Source organism: Onychomys torridus, chromosome 6 (assembly GCF_903995425.1).
Source record: "Onychomys torridus chromosome 6, mOncTor1.1, whole genome shotgun sequence".
Lineage (NCBI taxonomy): Eukaryota > Metazoa > Chordata > Mammalia > Rodentia > Cricetidae > Onychomys > Onychomys torridus.
The window spans coordinates 32,787,751-32,804,144 of record NC_050448.1 but is presented as its reverse complement, the minus strand read 5'-3'; the positions used below and the strand labels follow the sequence as shown (position 1 = coordinate 32,804,144).

Here is a 16,394-nt window from a genome sequence, read left to right as displayed (position 1 = left end):
GCCAAAAGGAATCATATGGCCTCATTGTGAGAATAAGTTCTGGAGAGTGAGGATTTCCTGGATTTGGGGTCTCTTCCAAGTGCCCACTCTAATGAACCAGATCTGTGATTAGCCCCAGTGCAGGCAATGTAACTAGAATTGGAGTTCATTCATTAGATGACTTTGCTAATGGAGTATCTTAAGTCCAGCTCATGGCTTTGGTGTGCTATTCCAGCATTCACTCAGCCTGGGTTGCCTTGCATGGACTCCCTCAAGAAGCCCTGAGCACCTACATTTTGACAAAATTATACATAGATCAGAAAGACAGCAAATGAGGAGTCCAAAGTCTCACACCCTATCAGGGTGACCTTTGGAAAGTCCCATAGTCACTCTGCCCACGATTTTTTTTCTCATTTTGAAATGCAAATAAACATTCAACCTTGAAGACTTATAAGAAAGAATTCAAGACCAGGTGATATGGTACTTTGAAAACCACAAATTGTGGACCTTTTTAATTTAGCCTCTGAACCATTGTGACTCTTGGTATTTTTCCAGCCTCCTTTACCAGCTCCGTGATCGTGTCTGCTGACCATCCAGGCCTCACTTTTTCCCTCCGCCTCATAAGGAGTGAACCAACCTATAATCAGCCAGTCCAGCAATGGAGCTTTGTGTCAGACTTTGCGGTAAGTGGAACCAAGACCTTTCTCTGATGCCTTGGCAACACTACACATTTCAAAATGAAAACTCCTTCTCTCCCCCTCAAAGGTTCGTGACTACTCAGGCACTTACACGGTAAAGTTGGTGCCCTGCACCACCCCACCTAACCTGGAGTACCGTCTACCTGTCACCTGCAACCCCAGAGAGCCTGTCATCTTTGACCTTGACATTCGATTCCAACAGGTATGTATCACAGAACTAGCCAAATGGAATTCACTGTGTTCAAAGTCAGGATTTTCTTTAATCAGTACATGTGTTTCCACAAGTGGGTGACCTTTAAATCTTGAATATCGAGAGAAAAGGAAGTCGAACAGAAAGGAGACAGGGGAGAGAAAAGGAGAAAGGAATTCTCTTTTTTGTCTGTTATTTCCAACACCAAGACTATGGTCTTGGTTCATGGGAAGAGCTACTTAGCTGTTAATCTGATCTTACTTCTCTCCTGTAATGTACTATCTTGGAGGTGTGACAAATTTTCTGTACGAACTTCATCTTGTTCTCAGTCCACAAGGAATATGAGAATCCACCTCTTGATACATAACTGGCCTTTGGTATTTGTAAAAGTTGAGTACCAGCCTTGGTCCAAGAACATGTTAGCCTCCTGCTGACCATGATACTTACAAATACTTTACATATGTGCCCCAATCAACCTGTAGATACAAGTGCAAATGACTGCCACTTTCTCTCACTCAAAGGGAAGAGATGGTTTAACATCACCAGTTTTGTTTCTCAATAGCAACATCAGAATGATAGCTCCTTAAGCTACTTTGGATGGACAACAGCATTTCCAGGATGGGTTCTGCATAGCAGTGTGTGATGATAGTGTGCCTTCTAGCAGTGGGTGTGTGCGTGTATACATCAGAGCCACCAACACATAAGAGATTTCCTCTCTGGCTTAGGTCAGTGACCCAGTAGCAGCCGAGTTTAGCCTGAACACTCACATGTACTTGCTGTCTAAGAAGAGCCTCTGGTTGTCTGATGGATCCATGGGATTTGGGCAAGAGAGTGACGTTGCTTTTGCAGAAGGTAACACTTGCCAGAAGAGATGATGGTTCTGTTGTGTTGTCCTGTGTGTCTGTGATGTCCTGTTGTCCTGTGTCTGTGATGATGTCCTGTTATCCTGTGTCTGTGATGTCCTGTGTGTCTGTGATGTCCTGTGTGTCTGTGATGCCCTGTTGTCCTGTGTCTGTGATGTCCTGTGTGTCTGTGATGCCCTGTTGTCCTGTGTCTGTGATGTCCTGTGTGTCTGTGATGTCCAGTTGTCCTGTGTGTCTGTGATGTCCTGTTGTCCTGTGTGTCTGTGGTACTTTGATTTATTAAAATTTCCAGGGAGACGCCTGTAACCTCTTTGACATGATAGATATGAGTCTTCTCATTTTGTCTTAAGTAAAGATTAACTGAAATTTGGCATATGATGCTGAATGGTTTTTACATTCCAGGAAATATAACCTCTATATCCATTTCCCAAGTAATGTTTGGGGAAGTCTGAGTTTTTTGTTCATTTATTTTTCAAAATTCTTTTTCATAGGTTGAGATATCTGGGCTGTGTGATAATATCTCATGGGGAAAGCTGTGCCTCCTTTATTTGATGCTATCTACTCAGCTCCTAGCAAAGTATGTAGTGTACCCAGGGGCTGCAGCAGCTGTTGAGATGTAGCTTCAATGTCAGGGGCTTTGTTAAATTCACCTTCAAAAGCAAATAAACTGAATTGGGCTTCTTATTGATTCTTAGTGTTCTTTTGTGTTGTATTAGTCAACATATCACCAACTAATTAACTCATGTAAACTGGACTTTGACCAGGGTGTAGTGTTACAATATCAAGTTATAGATCAGACTTATAGATTACTGCCACACAGAGTTGAGAATCAGGGGCTCCACATGCCTTGCTTTTCTGTGCTCAGTCTACAGGCTCTCTAATCTGAGTTTCAGGGTATAGACCAGATCCTGGGCTAACACAGAGAAGCTTCTGTGTCCAGTGACAGGTTAGGGAGCAAAGGAAATAATCTGTGTCATTGTCCTCATTATAGTTTGTGGTGTCACCACATGCAGCAGAATTCCATTTCCGTCTCTGTTTCAGGGGACATGATTTATGGTCGTGTCATGGTGGATCCTGTCCAGAACCTTGGTGGCTCCTTTTACTGCAGCATTGAGAAGGTGTTCTTATGCACAGGGGATGATGGCTATGTGCCAAAGTACAGCCCAGAGAATTCAGAATACGGCTGCCTGGCTGATTCTCCCTCACTTTTACACAGATTTAAAATCGTGGTAAGTGCCTTGACCAAATGAACTGTATCAAGTGTCAAGGGTAAGCCTTCTTACCTTATATTTTAAAACAATATCATCATTTTATTTAAATTACATAGTGACATTTTATGGTGATTTGTACTTGCCCAAAGTTACAGGAGAACTTTCCCTGCAAACTTGGCATTGGCTACAGAAATAATCCTCTTCCTTCTTACTTCAAGGATAAGGCTCAGCCTGAGACACAAGCTACCAGCTTTGGAGATGTCTTGTTTAATGCCAAGCTGGCAGTGGATGACCCTGAAGCTGTCCTCTTAGTGAATCAGCCTGGGTCAGATGGATTTAGAGTCGACTCAACCCCACTCTTTCAGGTAGGTCCAAACATATTTACAGCAGCCATGTAACCAGTAAATACTTAACACTGTCTCAGGCGTATCATAGAGAAATGAGAATAAGACCAGTCGTGCATATAGTGTGGGAAGTGATTAATGCACTCTAATTCTACCTACTATTATCTTATTGATGTATTAATATTGATGTTTATTGGTGGCTGGAGAGAGGGCTCCATGGTCAACAGCACTGGCCACTCTTGCAGAGGACCTGGGTTCAGTTCCCAGCACACATGCATCACCTCTCAACCACCTCTAACTCCAGCACCTGAGAATCCACCTCCCTCTCCTGTCCTCTTCGTGCATGTGGCACATAAACATACATGCGGGCAAAATGCCCATCCACATAAAATAAAATAAACAAATCTTTTTTTTTCAAAAGCATGTGTAATGAAGACTCTTATTCAGTTTATTGCACGTGTCTGACAGTTGGGCAATTTACTTTTCTTAGTCAAAGCTTCCTTCCTGTCTTTTTATGATCCATCTTTTTTTATTTTTTTTTGTTGTTGTTTATTGTTTGTTTTGTTTTTTGGGTTTTTTTCAGTTTTGATTTTTGGGGTTTTTTCAAGACAGGGTTTCTCTGTATAGTTTTGGAGCCTGTCCTGGATCTCACTGTGTAGATCAGGCTGGCCTCGAACTCACAGAGATCCACCTGGCTCTGCCTCCTGAGTGCTGAAATTAAAGGCATGCGACACCACCGCCTGGCTTTTATGATCTATCTTTTTGGAATAAGGTCTTATGTAAGTTGATAGGCTCAGAAAAGCAATCATGAATGGGAAGTAAAATCTCCACTCTTGAAGATTCCATAAACCAAAACCAAAATTCCTGTCCCAGAGATGGAAGGTGTAGAGAGAGAGATGCTGGTAGTTATGATGATGCTGGCAGACATGGGTGTGACAGCTAGAAATGTGCCTGTGCCATGGGCAAGTGTGATTTTAGGATATTTACCCGGGAATTACACAAACAGGATTGTATACACACAGGGGAGATGTGTTATTTTTTCTCACCCTCGGGAAAGAGTGTGTGTGTGTGTGTGTGTGTGTGTGTGTGTGTGTGTGTGTGTGTGTGAATGTGTGTGGGTGGGTGTTAGAGGGAGGGAGAAAGAGAGAGAGTTTGCACATATGCCCACATTACAGGGTGTATGCATGTGCATACATGTACAAATGAATGTGGATGTCAGAGAACACTTTAGGTTCTCAGGAACTGACTACCTTGTTTTTCAGGCAAGTCTCTCACTGCGCTGGAGCTCACCAACCAGGGCAGGCTGGCTAGCTAGCCCTAAGAGTCCAGTAGTTTCCATCTTCCTAGTGTGGGGACCACAAGTGTGGGTCACCACACCCAGCTGTTTTACTTGGGTGCTGGGGCTCAAACTCAGGTCCTCGTGTTTGCAAGGCAACTGAGCCATCTCCAAGGAAGGACCTTAAGAAAGCCTATTCTTCCTCTGAATCCTTTCAAACAAGTATTCAACCATTTTTGTTCTGAACTCTCAAAACAGATCACTTCCCTGAATCTTGGATTCCCCCAAAAGGATTATCATAAAAAGCATTCTTTTTCCAGACACACACACACACACACACACACACACACACACACACACACACACCTTAAAATCTGATTTGTCAGCAGGTCGTGGTGGCACACACCTTTAATCCCAGCACTCGGGAGGCAGAGGCTGGGATCCGGTCCATCAGTTCCAGGCCAGCCTGCTCTACACAGTGAACACTTCCAGGCCCCCCAGGGCTAAATAGTCAGCCTCTGTCCCACAGAAGACACTAAGAAAAAAATGATTTCCCAACCCCCATGATTCTGCATGCAAATAAGTAGCTGGGACTCAGCAGGTTCGAGCTGCAGTTCTGCCTTCAGCACTAACTGCTGAGAGACGCAGAGCAAACTGCTCAACTGTGTATGTTCTTGTTAGCCTACTTGTTTTGTTTGTTTGTTTAGTTTTGTTTTGTTTTTTCAGAGCTGAGGACCAACCCAGGACCTTTTGCTTGCTAGGCAAGTGTTCGACCACTGAGCTAAATCCCCAACCCTAGCCTACTTTTTAAATTAGTAAGATAGGCTGAGAGGTCAAGAGAAAATTTACAGTGTTTACTGTGGCTGTAAATATAGTACGTGATCACCCAAGAGTAGTACAGGATGGTCTGAGGGCATAAGGCAATATACATTAGATACAGCGCTTGTCTAGTGTATATAACGGTCTGAGATTGAGCCCCCAAACTGTAAAATAAAGAGGAGTGAGAGTTACACGGAGTGTATTATGGAGTGGGGGTACTTGATACAAAGCCTGTCACTGAAGAGCATAGTGTAGACTAATTCACAGACTATTATCATTTATCATAACCTCTGTCATTAATTTCTCTTGATGATAGTCCTGAGTTAGGTCTACATAGAACTGAGTTTCCTAACACGTAGAGTTGTGTTTTCTAGGTTGCTTTGGGCCGAGAATGGTACATACACACAATTTACACCGTCAAGTCAAGGGACAACAGCCATCGAGGGATTGGCAAGAGGAGCCTGGAGTACCAGTACCACTCTGTGGTGCATCAGGGCCAGCCCCTGGCAGCTACCAAGAGCTGGAAGAAGAGAGCAATCAGGAGCACACCCTCACTGGCACGGGAAATAGGTGCTGAGAACAATCGGGGAACAAATCTCCAGCATATCTCCCTGGACCGCCGTAACAGGAGGCAGGTCCCCCATGGAAGAATCCCTCCTGATGGCATCCTGCCCTGGGAGCTCAACAGTCCCAGCTCTGAAGTCAGCCTTGTCACTGTCTTGGGAGGCATTGCTGTGGGACTGCTCACCATCTGCCTGGCTGTGGTGGCAGCCATCCTGTGCCGGAAGAAAAGCATCAAAGGTAAGGAAGCTCCTCGGGGCTCTGGAAGCAGCGAGCCCATGATGCCCCCGCAGAACCACTACAGTGACAGCTCGGAGGTGTGATAACCTCCTCTTCCCATGCCTCAGAAAAGACCGTGGGGGAACCCCAACTGTTTGGGACCAGCAACAGAGAACTGGGGACTTCCTGTGACAAAAGGTGCTCAGAGACCCTGACTGTGTTAAAGGATTTTGATTTAAACTCCACTGTATCATACATGCATCAAAGGACAAATTCAGGTCTCATCTTTCCCGCTGCCCAGAAGGCATCCAGGATGCTTAGAGCCTTGGATGGCTCTCAGGAGAGTTGCTTCTTGTTTTGGGCATCAGTGGAGAGGAGCCGACTCAAAGGTGCTAAAAGACTCTTCAGGACGTCTGAAGTTGGCCTCTACTCTATCGTTACATTAGTGTGGACTTGGAAGATGCAGTCGTCACATTGCTTATTCAGTGTATAACTGAAAGGTTTTCATTGGTAGTCCGGAAGGGTGATGGACACACTGTTATGACAAGTTTTCTAATCCATGAAGACAGCATGAAGTCATGACCAGGGCTAGCTCAACCCACAAATCACTTCTTACTGTTGGGAAAACATAGAAGGAATGAGTAGAAAAAAAGGAAAACTCCTCATTTGGATCTGAATTGCTTCTCATTCTCCTCAGACCTCCTTTGTCTTGCTTGCTTATTTAACATTAAGTTAAACCAAAGAATATATTAATTCTGGAGAAGATTTTTAAGAGACTGATATGTTTGGTATAGAGTAGCAGCCACATTCTTGATAATCAGCCTCACTGGTGCCCAGGCTTCGTGAGGAGTGAGAGAGCTGTAGACTTGACAGAGAGATGCCATAGCGTTAGAGTCACCATAGGACAACGTTCTTAAGAACTGAGCCTAGATGTTTGCAGTACGTATCGAACCCATAAACAATGAGAAACGTCTTTACCGATGGGGAAGGGTGAAAGTAGTACTGATTACCGTGCTATGTGCAACCAGAATAGCCCCTGAGGCACCCTACCTAGAACAGTGACAGCCAACGATGTTAGCACTCAGATTATCCCACACAACAGCAGCCAGGGCTTGTATCAGCCCCAGAAAATCGTATTAGCTTTACATCTGTTTAAATAATGGGAATCTCGCCAGGCGGTGGTGGCGCACAACTTTAATCCCAGCACTCGGGAGGCAGAGGCAGGCGGATCTTTGTGAGTTTGAGGCCAGCCTGGGCTACCAAGTGAGATCCAGGAAAGGCGCAAAGCTACACAGAGAAACCCTGTCTCGAAAAACCAAATAATAATAATAATAATAATAATAATAATAATAATAATAGGAATCTCTATACATGTCACTCTGGAAATTGTCTTGGGGGTGGCGGGTGCTGTCAATCATTGTCTTCATTGATCCAGGAAGAGAACATATCTGTCTAGCCTCTCCAGTTCAGAAAGCCGGCGCTATGAGAACCCCCTCTGGGACTTTATCTGGCTTGTCACTTTGCTTATTCACTGCACAAAAGCTTCCTTGGCACTGCCTATCTCTTCAGAAATGTGTTTTTACCCTACGCCAGAAATTCTCTTTAGAAGGGAGGCATTTCAACAGAGTAACGGCCACCTCCCTAAAACCTAGTAAACAGAGTTCATACAAAAATGAAGTGCCTTGTCTCTAAACCTAACCCTCCAGAGCTGCATGGAGTCCCTTGTACTTCAGCCACACCCTGGCCAAGCTGGGCATCCCGGTAGAATGGAGATATTTGGAAGGCAAACTTCATTTCTGCCACTCCTGCATGTCAGTGGGTGTCTATGAGTACCAGGTATCTCTCCATTGACAAAGGGAAGCTACACTGTCCTGGAGGAGAGGGATGAGGTAGACTGTAGTGTCCTTCTATTGGGGGAACTTAACAATTTCTTTCTACAACTCAAAGGTTGCCCCCAAGAACTCACAGGAACAGAAAGTACCATTTGTCCCAGGGCTCAGATCATGTGCTTTGTTATCAGCATTCCTTTGTTTCACTTCCACTAGATTCTCTGCCCCATGCTTGGCTCCCTCACAATTTGGGAAATAACAAGATGCCAACCGCGTAGGAATTTTGACTACATAGCTTTGGGTTCAACTTCTGAAGACTGTTAGAGGGAGTGTTCTCGGTTGGCTGTCTGTCACCAGTAGTTGAGAGATTTGGAGTCTGACTACCCTGTGGTCTTCAGGTTGGGAAGTGAATATAGTAATTTGTGACACATCATTATAACACATGTTTTAGACAGGCAGCTTCTATGCCAAATTTCAATCAACCTTATGTTGTTCTAATGCAGCTATTGTCTATAAATGAGATGATATAGTAAATACAAAATACATCTATCCTCCCCCAATAGGAAATGTCAGTATTCTTTCTCTCTCCCCCATCCCTTCCCTTTCTGCTTTTATTTGTACTTTTTCATAATTTTAAAAATATCTGTTTACTAAATATATTGCTTAAAATACAGTCATTGTTTTAAAAATCTTTTCAATAGGAAAAATGTTTTTCTAAATAAAGTCCTTGTTTCCAGTATTTTTTTTCAATATTCTGATACTTTGAGAACAAATACACAAAGTAACTTCCCACAGAGAATAGGAAGTCAGCAATTATAGATAGCTCTTGGTTTCCTCCAGACCTCCTGATACAGACCAACATCTGGTTGATATTACACACTAAAAGGTAAATGTAAAAATAAATGTTACTATGAGTGGCTCTCCTAAGCATATGAACAAGAAAACATTAAAATCCGAGAGCAATAGGGCTGGAGATATGGCTCAGTGGAGAAGTATGCACAAAACAATAATGTATATTCAGTACTGGGGATTGTACTAGGACTCACACATGCTAGGTGGCACTCTACCTCTGACCTATAGCCCTCAAGCCTTTCCTAACATTTCGATTTGAAGCAATCTAAAAGTTTGCCCTGACTAGCTGTAAACTTGCTCTTTAGCTCAGGCTGGCCTTGAACTTTCAGTCTTTCCGCCTCAGCATCCCATGTAGGGAGGACCACAGGCCTGCAACAGTACTGCCCTGTCATCTAAGATTGTTCATCCATTCTGAGCGGTGGCTGGACATCAGGCTACTCACCTTGTCTCCGGGCAGCTGGTAATCAGGTAAGGCTTCGTCTTTGGAGGAATGAGTCAAGATGGAACAGAATCTCTTCTAGACGGGAACACAGAGGCATGTACATCTGTGACCCACAATGAAAACCTCTTAGAACATCAGCATTAGATTCCACTTTTTTAATATTATAGATAGTAACAAACCCCATATGAGCACTGTGAGTGAAGACCAGTACACAGCCTGGCATTTGTAAAGGCTCCATGTATACTCAAAGCCAAGGGAGCCCCTATGAGCAGCAAGAAGGTTCTATGAAGTCACCTCACTGTGAGTTCTTTCCCAAGGTAAAAATTTCCAAGTCAGTATTTAAACATGTTAAGGTGGTAGATCATACCTTAAATCTCAGCACTCAGGAGGCAGAGGCAGGTGGATCTTAATGAGTTTGAGGCTAATCTGATCTATATAGTGAGTTCCAGGACAGCCAGGGCTATGTAGAGAGACCATGTCAAAAATAAAAAAATAAAAAATAGAAAAAAATTAATGTAAAAATGGCTGGGTATGGTGGTACATGACTTTAATGCCACCCTGGGGAAGGAGAGGCAGGTGGATCTCCATAGTGAGTTCCAGGTCAACCAGAGCAACATAGAGAGACCCTGTCTCAAAACCAAACCAAACCAAGTGTGTTGAGATTACAGAAAGCCTTTTTTTACACATCAGTGCTGAGGGTTAGACAGTTTCCAGAAGGAAACATGAAGTAGTGATCTCAGAATTCAATACAGAATCCTGGAGTTTAAGGGTTGGAGAGTTCATTTGGGAAAATCTGTGTTTAATGTTGACAAGGAAATGTTCAGTTCTTTGATAGAAAAGAGGGGATATTTGTGATGATGCAAATACTTCGGAAATTCTCAGAATTGAATGACCTTGAAAGCACCCATGTGACCATCCTTTTGCATTTTTCCTCGATAACAACCATGAGACAAAGAATACAAGAGTTTTCATGGACTTACTACACAAATTAGCGGGTTGCAAATGCCTAGTTGCTTACCAGCGCTCAGCTGTGTATAACTAGGAAGAAAACTGTACCTTCCACTATTACAATGTCCACAGACACACGCACACAAATAAAAAGACTCTCAATTCTAGTAGAAGGTGCTAAATGCATTGCACTCATTGAAATAACGTGGGCAATTTTCAAGGTCAGCACAAAGGCCATTTGTAAAAACCTATTGTGGGGCTTCTGATATTTGTTCCTAGAATTGAATGACAAACATTTCAGGACAGATGCATCTGGTCACAGCCACACCACTGCATCTCTGTTTCTGTCAGAGGAGGGAAGGTTTGCAGGGTTCAGTGGCTACTTCCACTTTGATCAGAAATTAGAAGCAGGACATGTTCTTCCTTTTCCACCAGAAAGACCACACGGAAGTCAGAAAGAGAGGAAGAACCGATTCCCTAACAAAAGTGGATAAAATAAAACACACTAACTTGATTGCTTTGGTTTGTTAAAGGGCTGTGTTTTCTGTTTCTCCTGTCCTAGGAGTGTATTCAATTTCTTCTCATTCATGTGTTCTCTCAGTGTTTTGCTTTGTTAAACACCAACAAGAAACTATCCCTGCACTGGCACACCTCTCCCCGACCTCCCTCCCAATTTTCTTTCCCTCCCTCTTTAAGAAAATGGGCTAGATTTTTCTGTAGGGTTTCTTTTCCATATCTCTAGTAGCACCCTCCATTTCCTGGTGAAACCTTTACCATTTCAGTGGGTAGTGAGCATTCTCGCCCATGCTAATGCCCTCACATCAGGTCTGCTGTGACCTTCCTGTATAAGATATTGAAGGTATAGAGTGGGAGGGGTCGGGGAAGGACCCTTCCTGCCAAAGAAAAGGGTCATACTGAATGATACGATGGCCATGGACACCTGGATTCTCTTGCCTCAAGATAAATTAAACTTTGACAATAAGATACAAAAAAAAAGCCCCTTAAGGGTTTCATTATGAATAAAATCCAGAATCACTTATATAAAATGCATTAGAGTATGAATACTTTGCAGTAAGACCAGCAGCCAAGAACATCAACAGCACTGAGCTTTTTAGAATTATAATTGTTTAATGCCCAGTGTTGTTCTGCTATTAGCCACAGTGCCTTTTCTGACTACATGAGTGCTTCAGCAACCCAGGTGAAGTTAAGGGTTTGTTTTTTTCAGGGCTTGGATACTCTCCCACAGTGTCTGCATTGTGCCTTAGAGAGAGGGGGGAGGGAGAGACAGAAAGAGAGAGAGAGAGAGAGAGAGAGAGAGAGAGAGAGAGAGAATATGTAAATTTTAACTAACAAAAAATAAAGAGCATATAATAAAAATGACTTACACTATAGAAAGTTCATCTTGGATTAGAATAAAACATAAGGTCTATAAGGTAGATCATAGTACCACACAGTGCACAGCAGTCTTTTCCTGCTATGGGATTTTAAGCTTCTGACAAGGATTTTATTTTTGTTGTTGTTGTTTTGTTTTATTTTTTGGTTTTGCCCATTTATGTATAAAAGGAAGCTTTATCCTGGACATGGACTGTGTTTTATAATTGTATTCAGGACTTCTTCCCTCCCGGGATCCTTCCAATACATTAGCAAGTACATACCACTGAAAGGCACATCTGTGTCATGTGCAGCCTTTCCTGTTTCCCATGGGAATGCTTCAGAAACTGATAGGGTCTCGTTGTTTTGTGTATTTGCTAAGTTACTGCATGTTTGCTGGACATTGCAGTTTATTCCTGGAAATCTAATTATGCCAATAGTTTGCAGCCATTAACTCTTAAGTCCATGGCTTAAATAACTCCTTCTGCCATTTGTGCTACAACTACCCCTGTTTCGCTTCGAATTATATCATGTGTTTAATATAAATAAAAGTCCTTACCATGTGTGTTCAGATGACCGGTTTATTGTGTTGTATTTCTGTAGCTCTTGTTTCTACTAAAGGGACAAACCCCCTGCAGGCTGCTAAGAACAGAATTCTGGTTCTGGATCGGAGCTCACGTGTGCCCCTTGGTGGGCACATTACTTCCACTGCCTTTCAGAAAAGAGTGGTAAACAAATTCTGCCTCTTAGCAGGATATACTCACAGGTCCTGGTGCTTGGTCTCCAGCCATAGCAAGATATAGTCAACACTCCCCTGGCAATGTACGTTTCAATGAAACAAGTTCACTAGTCCTTTGTTGTGGGGTAGTTAGACCCTGCTGTGATTAGGAAATCTGGCCTAGCTTCACTGATGAGGATGAATTCCCCCTTCTGGTCTTTACCACCAATGTAGACTGGTCACCCTTACCTGGACTTCACATCAGCCAATGATAATTCTGTTTGTGTAGATAAAGCTTCTCGCCAAGAGAATAGAATCTCTGGCCTGGGCATAACATTCCAGTTGGAAAGGGTCAACCCCAGCTAAGGGATCGGTTCTGGGAAGGTCTGCTCACTCTAAGCACTGCTAAAGAGATGGGTGGAATAATTTATCTTTTAATGTGATACTACTCTCCTTCCCAGAGTCCCCATCCCGGTGCAGAAGCTTAAGGGCCACAGCCTAAGTCTGCCCACTTTATTTAAGTATTAGGCAAGTGCAACTTACTTCCTTTTGACTCTTTCCTGAGAATGTTTTCCTTATTTTCAGCTTTCCTCCCAACATTCCTGGCTTCCTACTTTCTAAATGAAGGGACTCCAGCCTGCCTAATCATAGCAAACATGCCTCTGGCAGGCCTTGTCCTTCTCCATACCCTCTGCCTTGCTAAGAAAAAAAAAAGTTAGATTACATTCCTAGAGCTAGCCACCAAGGTCTAGTCTCTGATTCGGCCACTTCCTCCTCCTGAGACTGACTACCAAGGTCCAGTTATCACAGCACTGAAGTCTAGCCATCAAAAGCCCCTTTGGCTCACCTAATTAATATTCCCAATTAAAATTAAACACCTCATCCTAACACAGAGTTTCCTGCTTTACCTTTGTAAGCTGCCAGTTGCCTATGTACCATGTCTGTCTCCCCTCTATCCAGAGGCTGTCCTTCCTCTACAGCACCCCACCCCTGGGACAAATACCCTTTCGCCCCTCTCCCTTGTTCCCTTCTCTTCTCCCTGGTCCTCCATCTCATGCCTTTGTCTCTTATCCCCGCCCTCTGTCCCTCTGGGGTAAATAAATCTCCTTTGTGCTGAGAACTTGGTCTTGGCGTGTCTTGAGCCAAGGCCAAGGTCCCCTACACTAAGACCTCCCTCCCTGCCTTGTGACTGCCTGCCTACAATGTGTCTAACTCCCTTACCAACTTAAATGGCCTGGCCTTTTTACTTCTCTTTCCCATCCCTCCTTCTCTGGGCAGCAACTGAAGTTTAGAATTTCCTGCTCCGGGGTTTTTTTCTTGTAAACTCTAATAAAATTGTCCTTGTGCTTCCCTCAACTCCATTTTTTAATTATTTTATTAATAAAACTAAGAACCAATCTATTTCCTCTATATCCATTAGCTTAGTTTTTTTAACCTGCAGCCACTATTTAATAATAATAATGATAATAAACCTGCAAGCACGTCCTATTTCAGACAGCATAGTACAATTCTAAGAAGAGAACCGTGGTAAAGAAGATGAAATAGAAGAAAGGAACTCACTGTGTTGTCAAAGCACTTTCAACATCTCAAAGATGAGGGACAAAAGTGACCAGGAGCCCTTGAAAGGCTGTGACCAGCAACAGCAATACTCAGGTCAACCAGGCTTCTCAGAAAAAAAGGGTGACAGCCAGTCTTTGCAGTGGAAAATTCCCACACTGCTGAGGGGAAGCCTGGCCTTCCAGAAGTCAAGGGAAGAGGACCAGAGAGAGGCAGGAACCACCAGTCCACGGAGAGTGGAAATGTGATCTCCCTGCAGTGAACTCACAATCACTCCCAAGACTCCCAAGTTGAAGAAAAACCTCAAGCCAAGCCAAGGGACACATGTCTAGAGAAGAAGCTGATGGGATGGGGGTAGAAGGATGAGATACAGATGTGCCAGCTCGTCATTTCAACCAAGCCAGAATACCGCCCCATCAGAAGCTTGCTGGTAATCTTTAACACACATACACACCCCCTCCCCCAGCTGCCCCAACAACCCAAAGTGTACTTCAGTATAAGGTGCCACCCACAATGGAAATGTGACCAGCTGCAAAGCAACAGAACAGTAATTAAACAGAGGAGGATTAAACCCCAAGAAGTTGAGCAACACAGAGATGTATCCAGGGTCATTACCAGAGGAAGACCCTTTTAAGGGGTCATGTGCAAAAAGAAGAGGTCAAAGTATTTCTCCAGACCCAGCCTTCCTTAGACCTTGGGATGTTTAATTTCACCATCAACTTAACTGGATTTAGAAACAGCTAGTTCAAACAACTCTGAGCATGTCCATGAGGGCGGTTCCAGAGACGTTTGATTGACAGCCAGAGACCCGCCCTGAGTGGAGGCAGCACCCCATGGACTAGAGTCTCAGTCTGCCAGCTGAGCACAGGCATTTCTCTCTCTGTTCCCACTGCTGAGTCTTTATAGCCCCATTAAACCCCTTCTTTCTTCCTTATGTGCCCTTCATCAGGTATTTGCACATCGTTGTCTTGCCTCCTGCAGACACAGCTGCCTTAACGGTTGTGCCCACTCTTACAAACTGTGAGCACAGGTGGACATCTGGCTTGGGAGGACCGTGCTGTTCAGCCCAGATGCTGCTAGCAGGGTACACCCAGGAAAGATACAATTCAAATTCACACACACACACACACATACACACACACACACACACACACACACAAATTCCACGGCATTCAGGCTGCCCCTGGGAGTCACAAAAACTCAGATTTCACACAACACATTGGCTTTTTGTGAATCTTGTGCACTTGTTCATTTTTTACCTTGTAACCCGACCTGGGGTGGCCACCCCCCTAAAATGATTAGGGGGCTACCCACCACCCCCACATTTCCCCAGAGTGCTCTTGAGTAGGAGCAGCAGGAAATATTACATAGAAGGATTTAGATTGTGGAGACAAACAGAGAGAAAAAACAGGACAGCCTCCAGAGGGCCTGGAACCTATTCCATCGGCCCGACTGTCTCTGCCCCAGGGTATTTCTAGAAACACCAAGGGGTGGAGCAAAAGGCCTCCCCCCAGCACAGCCAAGTGCAGACCATCTCAGACACCTGCACTCAGGCCTGTGGTCCAATCATCCTCTATGCGGACCTGCTGGGGAAAGCCACTAGGAACCTGAAAATGGGTTCCCACAAATGAGAAATGTACACATTCTCTCACTTGATTTTTGGTTTGTTTTTGAGGGGTTCCCCCCAACACACACACACACACACACACACACACACACACACACACACACACACACTACTGGTGACTAAACCTAGAGCCACTCACATGCTAGGCAAATGCTCTACCACCAAGATTCTTTTCTCAATAATCTGGCCCACTTCTGAGGCATCTTTGGCCTCTGTTCAATTCTTTGGGGGCACAAGAACCTGGCACCCCTGTAGGGGTGCCTAAAAAACCTAAATATCAGATGATAGTTGGTAAGACAAAGGGCACACCTGACAAGGGTTCTTTACCCTCTAAAACACTGATGCAATGCCATCCCATGGGAGAGATTATTTGCCATTTCCCTTCCTCTCCCCCAGGGAAGGGACCTTACCCTAGTCTCAGTGGATGGGGGAGGGGTGTGTTTTGAATGTCATCCTTGGCAGTCTACACTCCATGATTCTTCTATAGCCTCTCTATCACCAAGGGAACTTATCTTCGGAGGGTCTTTGTTTAATCAGCCTTTAGTGAAAGAATAAATTATAAAATGCACTAAAAAAATAATTGGGGCTGGAGAGATGGCTCAGAGGTTAAGAGCACCAACTGCTCTTCCAGAGGTCCTGAGTTCAATTCCCAGTAACCACATGGTGGCTCACAACCATCTGTGATGAGATCTGGCACCCTCTTCTATATACATAATAAATAAATAAATCTTAAAAAAAAAAAAAGAAAGAAAGAAATAATTGACCTTAATGTTATAAAGACTGAGTCACATGTTATAAGAGATGAAGTCACTTCAATCTGCAGGGGGTTGCTTTGTTTAGTTTTGTTTTAAGATAGGATCTCACTATGTAGCTCTGGCTGGCCTAGAACT

General features: G+C 43.8%; 1 protein-coding gene across 1 annotated transcript in view; it reads left to right on the top strand.

Annotated features, from left to right (window-relative positions):
* Frem2 (FRAS1 related extracellular matrix 2) overlaps positions 1–7,379 on the top strand; it is a 137,875-nt gene extending 130,496 nt beyond the window's left edge. The window contains exons 19-24 of the mRNA XM_036191247.1: positions 535–662; positions 745–879; positions 1,593–1,719; positions 2,772–2,959; positions 3,160–3,306; positions 5,755–7,379. Of these exons, the coding sequence (XP_036047140.1) occupies positions 535–662; positions 745–879; positions 1,593–1,719; positions 2,772–2,959; positions 3,160–3,306; positions 5,755–6,264 (1,235 nt within the window). The 3' untranslated portion in view covers positions 6,265–7,379. The remainder of the gene's footprint in view (positions 1–534; positions 663–744; positions 880–1,592; positions 1,720–2,771; positions 2,960–3,159; positions 3,307–5,754) is intronic.
* Positions 7,380–16,394: the final 9,015 nt, after the last annotated feature.